An 18,817-nucleotide genomic window follows, 5' to 3' on the forward strand; every position below is an offset into this window, starting at 1 on the left:
GCTGCAGTTACATCATGCCTCATACTCCTGTCCCATCATGCCTTATACTCCAGTCCCACCCAGACCTACAGTTGCATCATGCCTCATACTCCAGTCTTATCCAGAGCTGCAGTTACAACATGTCTCATACTCCAGTCCTATCCAGAGCTGCAGTTACAGCATGCATCTTACTCCAGTCCCATCCAGAGCTGAAGTTACATCATGCATTATTACTTAAGTCACATGCGGAGCTGCAATTAATATTCTGCAGTTATATCATCTTTAATACTTTAGTCACTTCCAGAGCTGCGTTAACTTTTCTCCTTTACATCATGCCTTATTTTCCAGTCACATCCCGAGCTGCAGTCACTATTCTGCTGTTATATCATCTTTAATACTTTAGTCACTTCCAGAGCTGCATTAACTGTTCTGCTTTACATCATGTCTTATTTTCCAGTCACATCCCGAGCTGCAGTCACTATTCTAATGTTATATCTTGTCTCATACTCCAGTCACTTCTAGAGCAGCCTCCACATTTCAGCTTTTTTTCTTGTCACTCTCCGGCTTGAAGACATCACATCTCCCAGGTGCCTCTATCGAGGTGGTATCCAGCAGAATTGTGACCGCAGCTCTGCGTGTGACTGGAGCACAAGATATGATGTCAAGTCGATCCATGACTTCAGCTCGGCAGCTGCAGCTCTTGGTCTAACTGGAGTAAAGGACATGTTATAATAGAAGCCCAACGGCCTCAGCCCCGGATGTGACTAGAGTATGAGACATGATGTGACGCTGGATACGGAGATTCCATCTGTATATAACCCTCTGCTCACAGCCGGATCTGCACCTATGAAGTGTGTGGCGTCCCGAGCGGGCGGCGGCTGCGATCTTCATACCTCTATATAAAGCTGAGGTGTGATCACAGCCCCGTCACTCCCGCGTGATCCGCCACCACTGATGTCAGCAGCAAAGTGCAGACAGCGGGGGAGGCGCCCCTTTAAGTCATAATTAAAGGAACACTCCGGATAGAGCTGAGGGGGTGGAGCATGAAACTAAAGAGTCAGGCTCCTCCCCAGACATTTCACAGTGGAGTGCCCCTTTAAGGATTGGAGCCATCTTCTACGCCGGCGGCTTTCTCCTTGAAGACTGCTGTGCGCCTGCCCTTCAATTAGCGAGGCGGCGGGAAGGAGACGTTGTTTACAGGGAGCGTCTCAGAATCCAGCAGTGACCACCGGGGGGCGTCCCCCAAGTGCTGCCTGATGCCTGACACTGTGTCGTGTGACGCCCCCAGCTGTAACCACTTCTTGTTTTCCTCCCCCCCCGCAGTGCGGCAAAGGAGCCGAAAACTTCGACAAGTTCTTCACGAGAGGCCAGCCCGTCCTGACGCCCCCCGACCAGCTGGTCATCGCCAACATCGACCAGGCCGACTTCGAGGGCTTCTCCTACATCAACCCGCTCTTTGTACACCCCAGCCTCCTGAGCGTGGCGTGACCCCACGGACTGCCAGACGCTCCGGAGGAAACGCGCTAGCCCTGCCATTTAGGAGGTTGCCATGTACAAAAAAGTGTAAACTAAAAAATAATAATTTCTGAAAATTTTAGGGTTAAAAACAGAAAAAAAAAATACTGAATGTCATATTCTAGAGAATGCTGCGCGTCCGACCGGCGCGGGGAGCGCAGAGAAGCACTGGACTTGTCCGTCATCAGGAAGGAAAAGGCTAAGCGTTGCGCTCACGACCTCTTCCTGTTATCCCCGCGGCGCCGCAGAGACGGTACGAACGATGCGATCAGTACGATACTTTACTACAGGCCAAATGATCTGCCGCCATTCGGGGGGGGGGGGCAAATAACGACCCCCCCCCAAAAAATAAAATAAATAAATCATGTCAAATAATAATCCAGGGTCTCGGGGCGCGCCGCTGTCAAACATGGCGGCCGGCGCGACTGATTTACTACATGAAGGTACTGTGCGGCAAAGTCGTATTAATTAAAATTGAAATAGAGATGTTTTTGCATTTTTGGGGTAATTTTTCGTAATTTTTTTTGCAGGGGGGCGATTTGATTTTTTCCGCATGTTTTTAGCAGATTTTCTCTCTCCTGATCTTCGTGACCCCAAAATTTTTATATATTTGGAAAAAAAAATCTCTGTTTCCTTCCGATCTTCCTGTGATTTAGTTTACGTTTTTTGTTATTTTTTTTTTGCTTATTTTTATGTTTGTGTAGTTTTTTTATGTGTTTTTCAGAATAATTTTTTCAGAACTTTTTGACTCCTTGTTTCTACGGCAACGTCTTCTTGACATCGCGCTCGGTGCCCGGAACGTTCTAGAAGGTTCTTCTATATTTCTATACCGGTCATTTCACTTTCTCCGCCATTTTTTTTTTCTTTTTTCTGCTGTTTTGCGCGGTTGCATGTTGGCGAGGGCGGTGCATGCGGAGGGGCGGTGCATGCAGGAGCGGCGGCTTTGCATGAAGGAATCTGCCATAATCATAAGATTTTCTGCTCAAATTTCTTTTTTTGAACTTGCAGTAAAAAAAAAAATATGAGATTTTGAGAAAATTCTGAGATTTGTGCCAAAATTAGATTCCACCCAGTTTTTTGGCTCCACCCCCTTAAAAACGGATTTGTTGCATCACATAATGCCAAATAATAAAACATGATGATGTCATCACTCTGTCCATAGATCAAATAATAAAACATGATGATGTCATCACTCTGTCCATAGATCAGAGACGGTTCGGCTGCTGTGGAACTACAACTCTCAGCATGGCCTTCTCTGGGGAAATTTACAGTTCAGCCATGAGCAAATTCCACAGATTCTAATGGTTTAAGGCAGGGATGACTTTACTGCGCTGCTGGGGAACTACAAGCCCCAGCAATGCCGTCAGCTGAGTGAGTGACCCCTCCTCCCCCTGTATAGGTGGTGGTCTAGGCCTGCACCACACTTTTCTCCCCCTTTGGGTTCGTAGCTGTAAGAGTTCCCCTTTAGGAGCGTACACTGACGAGCTCTGCTATACTGCCCCTCCAGGCCGCACAGGAAATCATGTGGAGGAGGGGCAGGGATTATGATGATGTAGTATATGGGGGAGGGGGGGCTGCAGTCGAATAACTGCCCCCATCATCCACTCTCATACGCCCTGCACTTAAATACTAACCTTAGAGCTCGTAGTAATGTCACTGAATGTAGACGCCGGCATCCGTGTAATTTCACTGTGTGGAAACTGTCAGTATATGCTGCTCTTGACGGATCTTATCCAGCTTATTGATTGTGTCAATGCCCAAGGGCAGCCTGCTTATCACACGGGCATCCGAATCGCACAATTACTGCATGACGTCTGATATATCTGCAGTGGGTATCGACGGGTTAAAGAGCAGGGCCACAGGGGGAGTATTAGAATGTAAATGGTGCCACAGGGGAGTATTCTAGTATAAATGGTGCCATGAGGGAGTATTATAGAGTACGTGGTGCCCGGGGGAGTATTAGAATGTAAATGGTGCCACGGGGGAGTATTCTAGTATAAATGATGCCATGAGGGAGTATTATAGAGTACATGGTGCCCGGGGGAGTATTATAGTGTAAATTGTGCCACAGGGGAGTAGTCTAGTGTAAATAGTGCCACGGGGGAGTATTCTAGTGTAAATGGTGCCACGGGGGAGTATTCTAGTATAAATGGTGCCATGAGGGAGTATTATAGAGTACGTGGTGCCCGGGGGAGTATTAGAATGTAAATGGTGCCACGGGGGAGTATTCTAGTATAAATGATGCCATGAGGGAGTATTATAGAGTACATGGTGCCCGGGGGAGTATTATAGTGTAAATTGTGCCACAGGGGAGTAGTCTAGTGTAAATAGTGCCACGGGGGAGTATTCTAGTGTAAATGGTGCCACGGGGGAGTATTCTAGTATAAATGGTGCCACAGGGGAGTATTATAGTGTAAATTGTGCCACGGGGGAGTATTCTAGTGTAAATAGTGCCACGGGGGAGTATTCTAGTATAAATGGTGCCACGGGGGAGTATTCTAGTATAAATGGTGCCACAGGGGAGTATTATAGTGTAAATTGTGCCACAGGGGAGTATTCTAGTGTAAATAGTGCCACGGGGGAGTATTCTAGTGTAAATAGTGCCACGGGGGAGTATTCTAGTATAAATGGTGCCACGGGGAGTATTCTAGTGTAAATGGTGCCATGGGGGATATTCTAGTGTAAATGGTGACACGGGGGAGTATTCTAGTATAAATGGTGCCACAGGGGAGTATTATAGTATAAATGGTGCCACAGGGGAGTATTATAGTGTAAATGGTGACACGGGGGAGTATTCTAGTATAAATGGTGCCACAGGGGAGTATTATAGTGTAAATAGTGCCACGGGGGAGTATTCTAGTGTAAATGGTGCCACGGGGGAGTATTCTAGTATAAATGGTGCCACAGGGGAGTATTATAGTGTAAATAGTGCCACGGGGGAGTATTCTAGTATAAATGGTGCCACGGGGGAGTTTTCTAGTATAAATGGTGCCACAGGGGAGTATTATAGTGTAAATAGTGCCACGGGGGAGTATTCTAGTATAAATGGTGCCACGGGGGAGTATTCTAGTATAAATGGTGCCACAGGGGAGTATTATAGTGTAAATTGTGCCACAGGGGAGTATTCTAGTGTAAATAGTGCCACGGGGGAGTATTCTAGTGTAAATAGTGCCACGGGGGAGTATTCTAGTGTAAATAGTGCCACGGGGGAGTATTCTAGTGTAAATAGTGCCACGGGGGAGTATTCTAGTATAAATGGTGCCACGGGGAGTATTCTAGTGTAAATGGTGCCATGGGGGATATTCTAGTGTAAATGGTGACACGGGGGAATATTCTAGTGTAAATGGTTCCACGGGGAGTATTCTAGTGTAAATGGTTCCACGGGGGAGTATTCTAGTGTAAATGGTGACACGGGGGAATATTCTAGTGTAAATGGTTCCACGGGGGAGTATTCTAGTGTAAATGGTGCCACGAGCGAGTATTAGAGTGTAAATAGTGCGACGAGGGAGTATAATAATACGATGGATCCACAGTGGGAGTATTATAGTGTAACTGGGCTGCAGGTAGTATTATAGTGTTAATACCGCCACATCTCGTTCACAGCAGGACACCATTATACACTATAGAGGCCTAAGAGAAGATGAGATCTGTCAACAGCAGCTTGTTTGTGGTTTCCAGCACCAGTAACTAAGATGCTTGAGTTTACATGGGAGGGTTTTTTTATTTCATTTTTTTACATTTTTAACTCTAGCATAGAGATTGGGTGCAGGGGGTCTGTCAGCACCCGCAGGGGCCACACACCCGACCCCACCCCACCCCCATCCTGCTCATCTTAATCTGAATGATGCTTTACTGTGAATCTCTGGCTCAGATTGCGGAGTCGAGGTGTCGCCCCCTGGTGTCCGCTGTGTAGATGAATCCGCTGCTTTCTAGGCACAAGGGACATTTGTGGGGACCTGGGTGTAGCCAGTGACGTCAGCTCTATTAGCGTACATGGGGCGGTGCCTGTATCATGTGGACAGTGAGGCGGACTGTTGCCCGGTGGGGGGGTATAGTTATTAATCACGCCCCCATTACATTAGCTTCCAATACATGTAACCCAAGCAATGTCTTTTCAATAAACTCCTCTTGTTGGTATCCGTGTGATGTGTTTGTGGTGGTGTCCGGCGGATGTCTCCAGAAATATTGGGCACATATCATCTATTAAACTCCAATCACACCCAGAGCTGCAGGCACTATTCTGCTGTCACACCACATCTTCTACTCCAGTCACACCCAGAGCTGCAGTCACAAGTCTTGTCACATCATGTCTTCTACTCCAGTCACACCCAGAGCTGCAGGCACTATTCTTCTGTCACATCACATCTTCTACTCTAGTCACACCAAGAGATGCAGTCACAAGTCTTCTGTCACATCATGTCTTCTACTCCAGTCACACCCAGAGCTGCAGTCACAGTATGTCTTCTGCTCCAGTCACACCCAGAGCTGCAGTCACAAGTCTTCTGTCACATCATGTCTTCTACTCCAGTCACACCTAGAGCTGCAGTCACAATTCTGTCGCATCATGTCTTCTGCTCCATTCACATCCAGAGCTGCAGTCACTATTCTGCTGTCACATCATGTCTTCTGCTTCAGTCACACCCAGAGCTGCAGTCACAATTCTTCTGTCACATCACGTCTTCTACTCCAGTCACATCAAGAGCTGCAGTCACAAGTCTTCTGTCACATCATGTCTTCTACTCCAGTCACACCCAGAGCTGCAGTCACAATTTTGTCACATCATGTCTTCTGCTCCATTCACATCCAGAGCTGCTGTCACATCATGTCTTCTGCTCCAGTCACATCCAGAGCTGCAGTCGCTATTCTGTTGTCACATCATGTCTTCTGCTCCAGTCACATCCCGAGCTGCAGTCGCTATTCTGTTGACACATCATGTCTTCTGCTCCAGGTGATCAGTCACTGCTTGTAGATTCCTGATGTGCTGCCCGAGACAGGATGAAGAGAAGGAATCTTTGCCAGGAGGAACTACTAAAGGGGGGACAGTACAGCTGCCAATCTAAATCTCCCTAGATTTCTGGATCTCTATCGCAGGATCTTTCTTTATCTTTGGATCCTGTGTTGTCCTGGCCGTGTGCTTAGGGCCACTGTCTTATAGTAAGGCGAACCTTCAGCCCAGTCTGAGCTCCGGAGCTCTGGATCAGAACCTTCAGCCCAGTCTGGTATCCGAAGCTCTGGATCAAAACCTTCAGCCCAGTCTGAGCTCCAGGACTCTGGATCAGAACCTTCAGCCCAGTCTGAGCTCCGGAGCTCTGGATCAGAACCTTCAGCCCAGTCTGGTATCCGGAGCTCTGGATCAAAACCTTCAGCCCAGTCTGGTATCCGGAGCTCTGGATCAAAACCTTCAGCCCAGTCTGAGCTCCGGAGCTCTGGATCAAAACCTTCAGCCCAGTCTGGAATCCGGAGCTCTGGATAAGAACCTTCAGCCCCGGAGCTCTGGATCAGAACCTTCAGCCCAGTCTGGTATCCGGAGCTCTGGATCAAAACCTTCAGCCCAGTCTGGAATCCGGAGCTCTGGATAAGAACCTTCAGCCCAGTCGGAGCTCTGGATCAAAACCTTCAGCCCAGTCGGAGCTCTGGATCAAAACCTTCAGCCCAGTCTGGTATCCAGGGCTCCGGTCCAGAACCTTCAGCCCAGTCTGAGCTCCGGAGCTCTGGATCAGAACCTTCAGCCCAGTCTGGTATCCGGAGCTCTGGATCAAAACCTTCAGCCCAGTCTGGAATCCGGAGCTCTGGATAAGAACCTTCAGCCCAGTCGGAGCTCTGGATCAAAACCTTCAGCCCAGTCGGAGCTCTGGATCAAAACCTTCAGCCCAGTCTGGTATCCAGGGCTCCGGTCCAGAACCTTCAGCCCAGTCTGGTATCCGGAGCTCCGGTCCAGAACCTTCAGCCCAGTCTGGTATCCGGAGCTCCGGTCCAGAACCTTCAGCCCAGTCTGGTATCCGGAGCTCCGGTCCAGAACCTTCAGCCCAGTCTGAGCTCCAGAGCTCTGGATCAGGTTCTCATTAAGAATATCTCTGATGATGAGCGGCGCCTGGTTTCTTCTAGACAAGATGCTTCCACCACTATGCTTCACTGTAGGGATGGTATTGGGCAGGTGATGAGCGGCGTCTGGTTTCCTCCAGACATTTCTGGCCCCTCTGCCATAAAGCCCCGGATGGTGTAGGCTACAGTGATGGTCGACCTTCTGGAAGTTTCTCCCAGCTGCACACAGGATCTCTGGAGCTCAGCCAAAGTGACCATTGGGTTTTTGGTCACCTCTCTTACCAAGGTCTTTCTCCCCTGATTACTTAGTTTGGGGGGCGGCAGCTCTAGGAAGAGTCCTGCTTTTTCTTCTATGTAAGACTTCTGGAGGCCGCTGAGCTCCTGGGAACTGTCAGTGCAGCAGAAATGTCTCTGTCCCTTTCTCCAGATCTCTTGCCTCCACACAATGCTGTCTCTGAGCTCTACAGGCAGTTCTCTCCTCCTCATGGCTTGGTCTGTGCTCTGATGCATTGTCAGCTGTGAGGTCCTATATAGACAGGGTTGTGTCCTTCCACATCATGTCCAATCACCTGAATTTACCACAGGTGACTCCAATCAATGGATCCCCCATCTATCAGGCTCACCCTGTCTGCCTAGATTTCTCACTTTTTTGACTCTCTATTTCTGGATCAGTTGCTATCTCTGGATCTCTTTCCATCTTTGGATGCTCACTCAGTGGAGGAGACACATTTACATGCAGCGATCACTTCCACAGTATGAGTGGTCATTATTGTGATCCCTCATCCTGGTACTGAATCATTGTTTCTGGGCAGAAGATCACTGTTTGGACCTCTGTCTCTGTCCGTCTCTGGATCCTCTTTATCTCTGAATCCCTCTTTATTTCTGAATCTCTATATACACTGTGAGGCACAACTGGTGTAATCTGTAGAAAGTTGACTTCCAATGTGTGAGGGAGGCGGCAGTATTTGGTGCAGGAAACTTTTTGGGCCGCCATATTGAATCCAGCTCAGGTTTTTCCAGTGGGAAGGGGGTCATGTGATATATCAGTCTTGGCTATAATTTTCTCAGAAACACCCTGGAAGTTTTGACCTACCTTTTACCTGTTTAAGGGGTAAGTGAAGTCAGAGTTTCTTAATGTGCCTTAAATAACATGTTCTCTGTGTCCACCATGCTGAAGAACCTCAGTTAATACTTCCCAGCACTGGGGGGTTCACCATGTCAGGTCAGCCTTACTACAAACTGCACAGAGAGAGAGATAGATAATGGATTTAAGCAGATGTTTAGCAGCATCACCATTGTTTCTGAGAACCGCCTGACTATTGTGCTGCTCGGAGCCGACAGACTTCTGGCCCCCTGAACAGGTCTCCAGTCCAGGACGATGGGTCTGCATTCCACACTTCAGCATTTTTTATGTCACCCCACAAGTTCTTTATGGGGTTGAGCGGCCGCCCCATCACCTCCATCCTGCTTGTCTGTTGCCGCTGTGTTCTGGGTCATTGTCGTGTTCAATCACCCACTTCAAGGGCTTTTCTTCTTCGGCATAGGACAACATGATCTCCTCCAGTATTCTCATCTATTCACACTGATCCATGGTCTGAGACACATCTCCATATCAGGATTTCTGCCCCACCATGGTCTTTACCGTGGACTGTGGCTTGAATTCAGTGCTCAGGGGCGTCTGACAAACTGCAGCCTCTGGACCCAAGAAAAACAATTCTGCTTTGAGAATGTTGATCCATCTCTCTTTGGGCCAGTCAATGTGGTCCTTGGCAGATTTTAACTTCTTCAGGACGTCTTTTTTTTCGGGGATGGGACTTTGCGGGGAGTTTTTGCAGGTAACTTGGCTTCACTTCATTGTCTTCTGATTGTAGCAGGGCATCTGCAGATCTTCCTTCACCTTTCTTGAGATGAACATCGTCTTCTGATTGTATCAGGGCTCACTGGAAACTTCCGATCTTGCTCTATCTTTCTGGAGGTGATCGGCTTCACTTCATTGTCTTCTGATTGTAGCAGGTCTTTCTTCAATCATAATGAGGTCGTTATTATGGGGGACTTCAACTACCCAGATATAGACTGAAACCTGTGAATCTCGTAAAGGAAACAGGTTCTTGGCAAAAACCTTTCCCAACTGGTTCAGGACCCGACTACAGGGATGGCCATACTGGACTTAGTACTAACCAATAGACCTGACAGAACAACAGATATGCAGGTCGGGGGACACCTGGGAAATAGTGACCAATCCTCAACTCTATTTGTGAGAGGTACACACCTTACAGGAATAAAAGGTTAAGGAACCAGAAAAAAACTATGTGGATAAATAAAAATGTAAAGAAAGCAATAAATGTCAAAAAGAAAGCATTTAAATCACTAAAACAGGAGGATAGCGAGGAAGCACTGAAAAACTACTGTATAAGGAAAAAAATAGAATATGTAAAAGACAAATAAAATCAGCCAAACTAGAGACAGAGAGATTAATTGCCAAAGAGAGGAAAACTAACCCTAAAATGTTCATCAATTATATAAATGGTAAAAAGTATAAATCTGAAGGTGTCTGCCTTCTACAGAGTGATGAGGGGGGAGTTGCAGAGAGTGATGAGGAGAAAGCAAAGCTATGAAATAGTTTTTCTCCACTGTATTCACTGAGGAAAATAAACTGTCAGATAAAATACAGAATGAAAAAGTAAAATCCTCATTAAAAGTGCCCTGTCTGACCCAGGAAGAATTACAGCAGCATCTTAAAAAGATTAAAATAGACAAATCTCTGGGGCCAGATGGCATACACTCCCGTATCCTAAGAGAATTCAGTAATGTCATAGCCAGACCCTTATTTCTAATATTTGCAGATTCTATACTGACAGGGAATGTTCCACCGGATTGGCGCATAGCAAATGTGGTGCCAATATTCAAAAAGGGTCCAAAAACAGAGCCTGGAAACTATAGGTCGGTAAGTGTAACATCTGTCGTGGGTAAACTGTTTGAAGGTTTTCTAAGGGATGATATCTTGGAGGAACTCAATGAAAATAAGCAAATAACGCCATATCAGCATGGCTTCGTGAGGGATCGGTCATGTCAGACTAATTTAATCAGTTTCTATGAGGAGGTAAGTTCTAGACTTGACAGCGGCGAATCAATGGATGTCGTATATCTGGACTTCTCCAAAGCACCTGACACTGTACTGCATAAAAGGTTAGTATATAAAATGAGAATGCTCGGACTGGGAGAAAACGTCTGTATGTGGGTAAGTAACTGGCTGATAGAAAACAGTGGGGGGTTATTAACGGTACACACTCAGATTGGGTCACTGTCACTAGTGGGGTACCTCAGGGGTCAGTACTGGAGGGGTCACTGTCACTAGTGGGGTACCTCAGGGGTCAGTACTGGAGGGGTCACTGTCACTAGTGGAGTACCTCAGGGGTCAGTACTGGAGGGGTCACTGTCACTAGTGGGGTACCTCAGGGGTCAGTACTGGAGAGGTCACTGACTAGTGGGGTACCTCAGGGGTCAGTACTGGAGGGGGTCACTGTCACTAGTGGGGTACCTCAGGGGTCAGTACTGGAGGGGTCACTGTCACTAGTGGAGTACCTCAGGGGTCAGTACTGGAGGGGTCACTGTCACTAGTGGGGTACCTCATACCTCAGGGGTCAGTACAGGAGGGTTCACTGTCACTAGTGGAGTACCTCAGGGGTCAGTACTGGAGGGGTCACTGTCACTAGTGGGGTACCTCATACCTCAGGGGTCAGTACAGGAGGGTTCACTGTCACTAGTGGGGTACCTCAGGGGTCAGTACTGGAGGGGTCACTGTCACTAGTGGGGTACCTCAGGTCAGTACTGGAGGGGTCACTGTCACTAGTGGGGTACCTCAGGTCAGTACTGGAGGGGTCACTGTCACTAGTGGGGTACCTCAGGGGTCAGTACTGGAGGGGTCACTGTCACTAGTGGGGTACCTCAGGGGTCAGTACTGGGCCATATTCTCCAATATATTTATTAATGATCTTGTAGAAGGCTTGCACAGTAAAGTATCAATTTTCACAGGTGACACTAAACTGTGTAAAGTAATTTACACTGAAGAGGACAGAATACTGTGTATATATATATATACACATACAGTACAGACCAAAAGTTTGGACACACCTTCTCATTCAAAGAGTTTTCTTTATTTTCATGACTATGAAAATTGTAGATTTACACTGAAGGCATCAAAACTATGAATTACCACATGTGGAATTATATACATAACAAAAAAGTGTGAAACAACTGAAAATATGTCATATTCTAGGTTCTCCAAAGTAGCCACCTTTTGCTTTGATTACTGCTTTGCACACTCTTGGCATTCTCTTGATGAGCTTCAAGAGGTAGTCACCTGAAATGGTCTTCACTTCACAGGTGTGCCCTGTCAGGTTTAATAAGTGGGATTTCTTGCCTTATAAATGGGGTTGGGACCATCAGTTGCGTTGTGGAGAAGTCAGGTGGATACACAGCTGATAGTCCTACTGAATAGACTGTTAGAATTTGTATTATGGCAAGAAAAAAGCAGCTAAGTAAAGAAAAACGAGTGGCCATCATTACTTTAAGAAATGAAGGTCAGTCAGTCCGAAAAATTGGGAAAACTTTGAAAGTGTCCCCAAGTGCAGTCACAAAAACCATCAAGCGCTACAAAGAAACTGGCTCACATGCGGACCGCCCCAGGAAAGGAAGACCAAGAGTCACCTCTGCTGCGGAGGATAAGTTCATCCGAGTCACCAGCCTCAGAAATCGCAGGTTAACAGCAGCTCAGATTAGAGACCAGGTCAATGCCACACAGAGTTCTAGCAGCAGACACATCTCTAGAACAACTGTTAAGAGGAGACTGTGTGAATCAGGCCTTCATGGTAGAATATCTGCTAGGAAACCACTGCTAAGGACAGGCAACAAGCAGAAGAGACTTGTTTGGGCTAAAGAACACAAGGAATGGACATTAGACCAGTGGAAATCTGTGCTTTGGTCTGATGAGTCCAAATTTGAGATCTTTGGTTCCAACCACCGTGTCTTTGTGCGACGCAGAAAAGGTGAACGGATGGACTCTACATGCCTGGTTCCCCCCGTGAAGCATGGAGGAGGAGGTGTGATGGTGTGGGGGTGCTTTGCTGGTGACACTGTTGGGGATTTATTCAAAATTGAAGGCATACTGAACCAGCATGGCTACCACAGCATCTTGCAGCGGCATGCTATTCCATCCGGTTTGCGTTTAGTTGGACCATAATTTATTTTTCAACAGGACAATGACTCCAAACACACCTCCAGGCCGTGTAAGGGCTATTTGACCATGAAGGAGAGTGATGGGGTGCTGCGCCAGATGACCTGGCCTCCACAGTCACCGGACCTGAACCCAATCGAGATGGTTTGGGGTGAGCTGGACCGCAGAGTGAAGGCAAAAGGGCCAACAAGTGCTAAGCATCTCTGGGAACTCCTTCAAGACTGTTGGAAGACCATTTCAGGTGACTACCTCTTGAAGCTCATCAAGAGAATGCCAAGAGTGTGCAAAGCAGTAATCAAAGCAAAAGGTGGCTTCTTTGAAGAACCTAGAATATGACATATTTTCAGTTGTTTCACACTTTTTTGTTATGTATATAATTCCACATGTGGTAATTCATAGTTTTGATGCCTTCAGTGTAAATCTACAATTTTCATAGTCATGAAAATAAAGAAAACTCTTTGAATGAGAAGGTGTGTCCAAACTTTTGGTCTGTACTGTATATATATATATATTTATTACAGAGGACAGTATACTGTATGTATATACTACAGAGGACAGTATACTGTATATATACACTACAGAGGGCAGTATACTGTGTATATATATATACTACAGAGGACAGTATACTGTATATATACACTACAGAGGACAGTATACTGTATATATACACTACAGAGGACAGTATACTGTGTATATATATATATATACTACAGAGGACAGTATACTGTATATATACACTACAGAGGACAGTATACTGTATATATACTATAGAGGACTGTATATACATTACAAAGGACAGTATACTGTATATACACTACAGACAGTATACTGTGTGTATATATATATATATATATATTATATATACACACACACACTACAGAGGACAGTATACTATATATATATTGTAAGGGATCGCCTCTTATTTGGGGGTCATTCTCACAGATACGACTTTAGGACACCAGGTTTCAGGTCCAAACCGTGTATTTATTGTGCACACTCCAACCAATACAGGTTATCATGAAGTCGCAGCTTCACCTAACACATGTGACATCCACATAAAATAATAAACACTTGCCCGGCTAGGCTCCAACTAACACAGAGTTTCCTGACTCACCTAAGTCCTTGTTCACACCCTGTGAACACGTGCGGCTTTCTCAGCCAATGTCCCACAGCCTCCTGGCTGTACAGAGCACAGTACGCCCACTGCCTCCAGTCCAGTGTCTCAGCACACATAGGGAATAGTGGTCTCTCAGCCCTCCTGGCTAGGACCACACAGAGCCTCCAGGCCTCTGTCCACAGGCAACACACTCCCCCCTTGCTGACACTCTGGGAGGTGCTTTGTGCAGCCTGATTACTTCCAGCTGGTCTCACCTGTGGTGGAACAGGGGTTTGGACCGAACTATCCACCCCTTCCTTGCCTCTAACCTGTGTGAGACCTGTCACTGCCTCACAATATATATATATATATATATATATATATATACACACACACTACACATTTATATATACATACACACACTACAGAGGACAGTATACTATATATACATATATATATATATACACACACACACTACATATATAAACTACAGAGGACAGTATACTGTGTATATATATATACTACAGAGGACAGTATACTGTGTATATATACTACAGAGGACAGTATACTGTATATATATATACTACAGAGGACAGTATACTATACACTACAGAGGGCAGTATGCTGTAGATATACACTACAGAGGACAGTATACTGTGTATATATATATATATATAAACTACAGAGGACAGTATACTGTATATATATATACTACAGAGGGCAGTATACTGTATATATATATATATATATACTACAGAGGGCAGTATACTGTGTGTATATATATATATATATATATATACTACAGAGGGCAGTATGCTGTAGATATACACTACAGAGGACAGTATACTGTGTATATGTGTATATATATGTATATATATATATATATATATAAACTACAGAGGACAGTATACTGTGTGTATATATATATATATATAAACTACAGAGGACAGTATACTGTATATATATATATATATACTACAGAGGGCAGTATGCTGTAGATATACACTACAGAGGGCAGTATACTATATACTACAGAGGGCAGTATACTATACACTACAGAGGGCAGTATGCTGTAGATATACACTACAGAGGACAGTATACTGTGTATATGTATATATATAAACTACAGAGGACAGTATACTGTGTATATATATATATATATATATATATACTACAGAGGACAGTATACTGTAGATATACACTACAGAGGGCAGTATACTATATACTACAGAGGGCAGTATGCTGTAGATATACACTACAGAGGGCAGTATACTATATACTACAGAGGGCAGTATGCTGTAGATATACACTACAGAGGGCAGTATACTATATACTACAGAGGGCAGTATGCTGTAGATATACACTACAGAGGGCAGTATACTATATACTACAGAGGGCAGTATGCTGTATATAGGGAACATTGGTTACCTGGAATTTTGCTATATATATATATATTTTCAACAGCTCTAAGTTCTTCTGTTCTCTGAAGATAAATTTCAATAGCTCTCTTGACATCTAAGGTATGTAGTAGAGCTTGGTCTTTATTGGGAGGTTCTGAAATTAATACTGGAAGGAAAGATTCTCTGTTCACATTAGAAGATGGTACTTTGGGCAAGAAGGATGGCATGGTCCACAATAGTACTCCATCTTGCAGAAATCTCAGATACGGATATTTAGAAGACAGAGCCTGTAATTCTCCAAGCATTTTTGAAATTTAAATGCCCACCAGGAATAATACTTTGTAGAAGAGCCATTTTAGTTCAGCTTTTGCCAACGGTTGAAAAGGATGACCTGTCAGGTTTTTGTATAGTACCAGAGATAAGTCCTAGACAGGTATTGGGTCTCTAATTACCCAGTTTAACCTTTCTACCGCTCTAAGGAATCTGAATATTAACGGATGATGTACAAATTTGTTCTCAATCATCGCGTTGATTGCCGTCACATGGACTCTCAATGTATTCGGTTTGAGACATTTCTGGAAGCCGTCTTGAAGGAATTGGAGAATGGAAAAAACACTGATGTCTGTACAATTAGACTCCGTCAGCCATGATGCAAATTTTTTCCATATCTTTGCATATTTAATATTTGTAGAGTCTTTACGGGCACAAAGTAAAGTATTAATCACTGACTCGGAGAGATCTTTTTCTTCTAATCTGGACCATTCAGTCCCCAAGCTGTAAGATGAAGTCTGTCCAGGTTTTAATGATATAGTCCGTTCTGTAATAACAGATCTGTAACAAGCGGAAGTTTCCAATATTCTCCCTTCGACAAATGGAGTAGAAGAGGAAACCAAGCCCTGCGAGGCCAAAACGGGGCTATTAGTATAGCCCGAGGCTTCTCCACTAGAATCTTCTGTAGAAACCTCAGTATAAGAGGGACTAGAGAAAATGTGTAAACAGACAGGCCTTTCCAGCTGATTGAGAATGCGTCCACTATCGTTGGTCTGTCGAACTTGTTTAGGGAACAAAATTTGAGTCGATTTCTGTTCCGTCGGGACGCCATCAAATCCCATACTGGCATGCCCCACTTGGCTGTAATCTATTGGAATTAACGTGGGTTAAGTTCCCAATCCGCCGGATTGATTTTCCTCTGACTCAGATGATCCGCTTGAATATTGCAACAGCCTCTGATATGCATTGCTCTTAAGTCTAGAAGATACAATTCCGCCCAAGCAAAGATCTCCTTGCATAACCTCAGAAGGGATTGACTCCTCCTTGTTTGTTCAGGTAAAATACCGAAGGAAGATTGTCCGATGAAATCATCACAGATTTTCCCATCAGATCTGCTTGACAATGACATAGAGAAAGTTTGACTGCTTTTAGTTCTCTGAAATTTGACGATTGTCGCTTCTCCAGAGAGGACCACCAACCCTGAATCCACCGTTCCCCCAGCCCAGGGCAGAAGCATCTGTGGTAACTACTACAGGCGAAGAGAACCGGTACATTTTTCCCCTGGATAACTTTCTGTCCTGTAACCACCATTTGAGATTTTGAACTGTGGATGCTCCTAATTTGGCTCCCAAGTTGTGATGACTGTAATGCCAGACTTGTAAGATGTCTTGTTGGAGATCTCTCGTACGAATTCTTGCCCAGGGAACAGCATCCATCACTGCAGTTAGATGACCCAGGGTCTTCATTACCCTGCCGACTGAAGGTGTTGGAGAAGAGATTAGAGCTTTTACTTATTTCTTTAGAGAATTGATCATCGGTAGAGGTAAGTAAAGGGTCATGGCACATGTATCTATCTGGAATCCCAGAAACAGCTTGGAAGTAGTAGGGAGGATGTCTGATTTTTCCCAGTTGATCAGGAATCTTAATGATTGTAGAACGTTGGCTTGAAAGCTGAGACTTTAACAGGCCCTCGGATGGAGGTACTATGAGCCAGTCATCCAGATATAGGAACATTAAGGCCTGGAGACGAAGACTCGCCACTGCTACGACTGCAATCTTTGTGTCTGCGGAAGAGAGACAGAAAGGTAGTGCCTTGAACTGGAAATGTCTTATTTTGCCATTATTGAGAATGGCCACTCTCAGGAATTTTCTTGAAGACTGTCTTATTTGTATATGAAGGTACGCATCTTTCAGGTCTAATGAAGCCATGAACTGACCCTCTTGAAGCACTTCAGTGACCGATCTTATGGTTTCCATTCTGAAATGGATTTTTCTGACATAACGATTTAGATAACGAAGGTCTATGATCAAACGCCATCTTCCCCCTGGCTTCTTGATTCTTTGGAACTGGTTCTAATACTCCTTTTTGTGAAAATGTTTCTACTAGTTTAATAATTTGCGGGTCTTCTCTTTGATTTAAAAGGAATCTTGGACAGCAATGGAATTCCAGAGCATATCCTTCTTTTATGATTTCTAGAACCCATCTGTCTGAAGTAATCTTTAGCCAAGTTGAGTAATATAGAGCAAGGTGACCCCTTACTCTTTGACTTATGGCGTCAGAATTCTGATTTGCATGGCTTATTTTCATCTGTTTTTCTCTTCGATTTTTCCGGACGATAGTCCACGGAATTTACGGTCTGTTCTTCCTCTGTCAGAACGTCCACGGAAACCAGATCTCTGGTATCCTTGTCTTCTGTATGGACTGTGACAAATTCAGGCTGTGTATTGCCAACGCTGGGGAATGCTGTTTATTGTGGGAGCGGAGGGAAAGCACTGTGTGTATATGTATCTTTGTTTATCCTTCCGTCCCCCATTCACACCTGTTAAACTAATCAGCCCATTGTTAGACTCTGTGCCATGAGGTTTGCCCTGTTAACTCAAAATGTATTGGGACAAATCAGACTCCTACAAAGTGGTTAAAACCGGTTCTTTCTAGACCGGGATGGGGTGGGTTTCTTTCTAAAAAAACTAAAATGCTTTGTGTTAATAAAGGCACTTGTCATTCTGCTTACCTCAAAATGAGTGATGCCTAATTTTTGGGGTAATGGTAACAGCGGTTGGAATAAGTTCCATTTGGGAAGCCATATCACTGATGGAGGGGCCCAGTCGGGGTACCAAGGAGTCTGTCACAATTGGTGGCAAGCGGTGGGATGCTTCCCTGCACTTGGAACATACAGACCACCACCAGGATCGATATAGCAGCCTGAAGCGAAGTACACTAAATGACTTACTTGTGTCCCGAGGAATCAGTGGTAGCTGCAAGACTAAGGCGTCTCTCATTGCAGAACTCCTAAAGGAAGATCGTACCAGAGAGAGGATGAGTGCTCCTGTCAAGGGGGGTGCTCATCTCACAGTGCTCCAGCGGGATATCCAGTGGAAGCTATCCCTGTACAACACTCCACCTGACTCAGATACCATCACCAAGCTCATCTCGTAGGCTACCAACCTGAGACAGGCGGAGGCTCAACGAGCGGGAGACCGACAGACAGTGCCCGATGGAGAGAGCCGGAAGAAAATACAGTTTGACTCATTCTGACTCTTCCAGGACGGCCGGGAAGACAT

At 45.2% G+C, this 18,817-nt stretch overlaps 1 protein-coding gene across 2 annotated transcripts in view; it reads left to right on the forward strand.

Annotated features, from left to right (window-relative positions):
• The window catches only part of LOC122923186 (protein kinase C alpha type), a 104,107-nt gene extending 98,476 nt beyond the window's left edge, over nt 1-5,631 (forward strand). For both annotated transcript variants that reach the window (XM_044273920.1, XM_044273921.1), the window contains one exon: nt 1,303-5,631. In XM_044273920.1, the coding sequence (XP_044129855.1) occupies nt 1,303-1,467 (165 nt within the window). In that variant the 3' untranslated portion in view covers nt 1,468-5,631. The remainder of the gene's footprint in view (nt 1-1,302) is intronic.
• Nucleotides 5,632-18,817: the final 13,186 nt, after the last annotated feature.

This window comes from Bufo gargarizans, unplaced genomic scaffold (assembly GCF_014858855.1).
Source record: "Bufo gargarizans isolate SCDJY-AF-19 unplaced genomic scaffold, ASM1485885v1 original_scaffold_1329_pilon, whole genome shotgun sequence".
In the NCBI taxonomy this organism is placed as follows: Eukaryota; Metazoa; Chordata; class Amphibia; order Anura; family Bufonidae; genus Bufo; species Bufo gargarizans.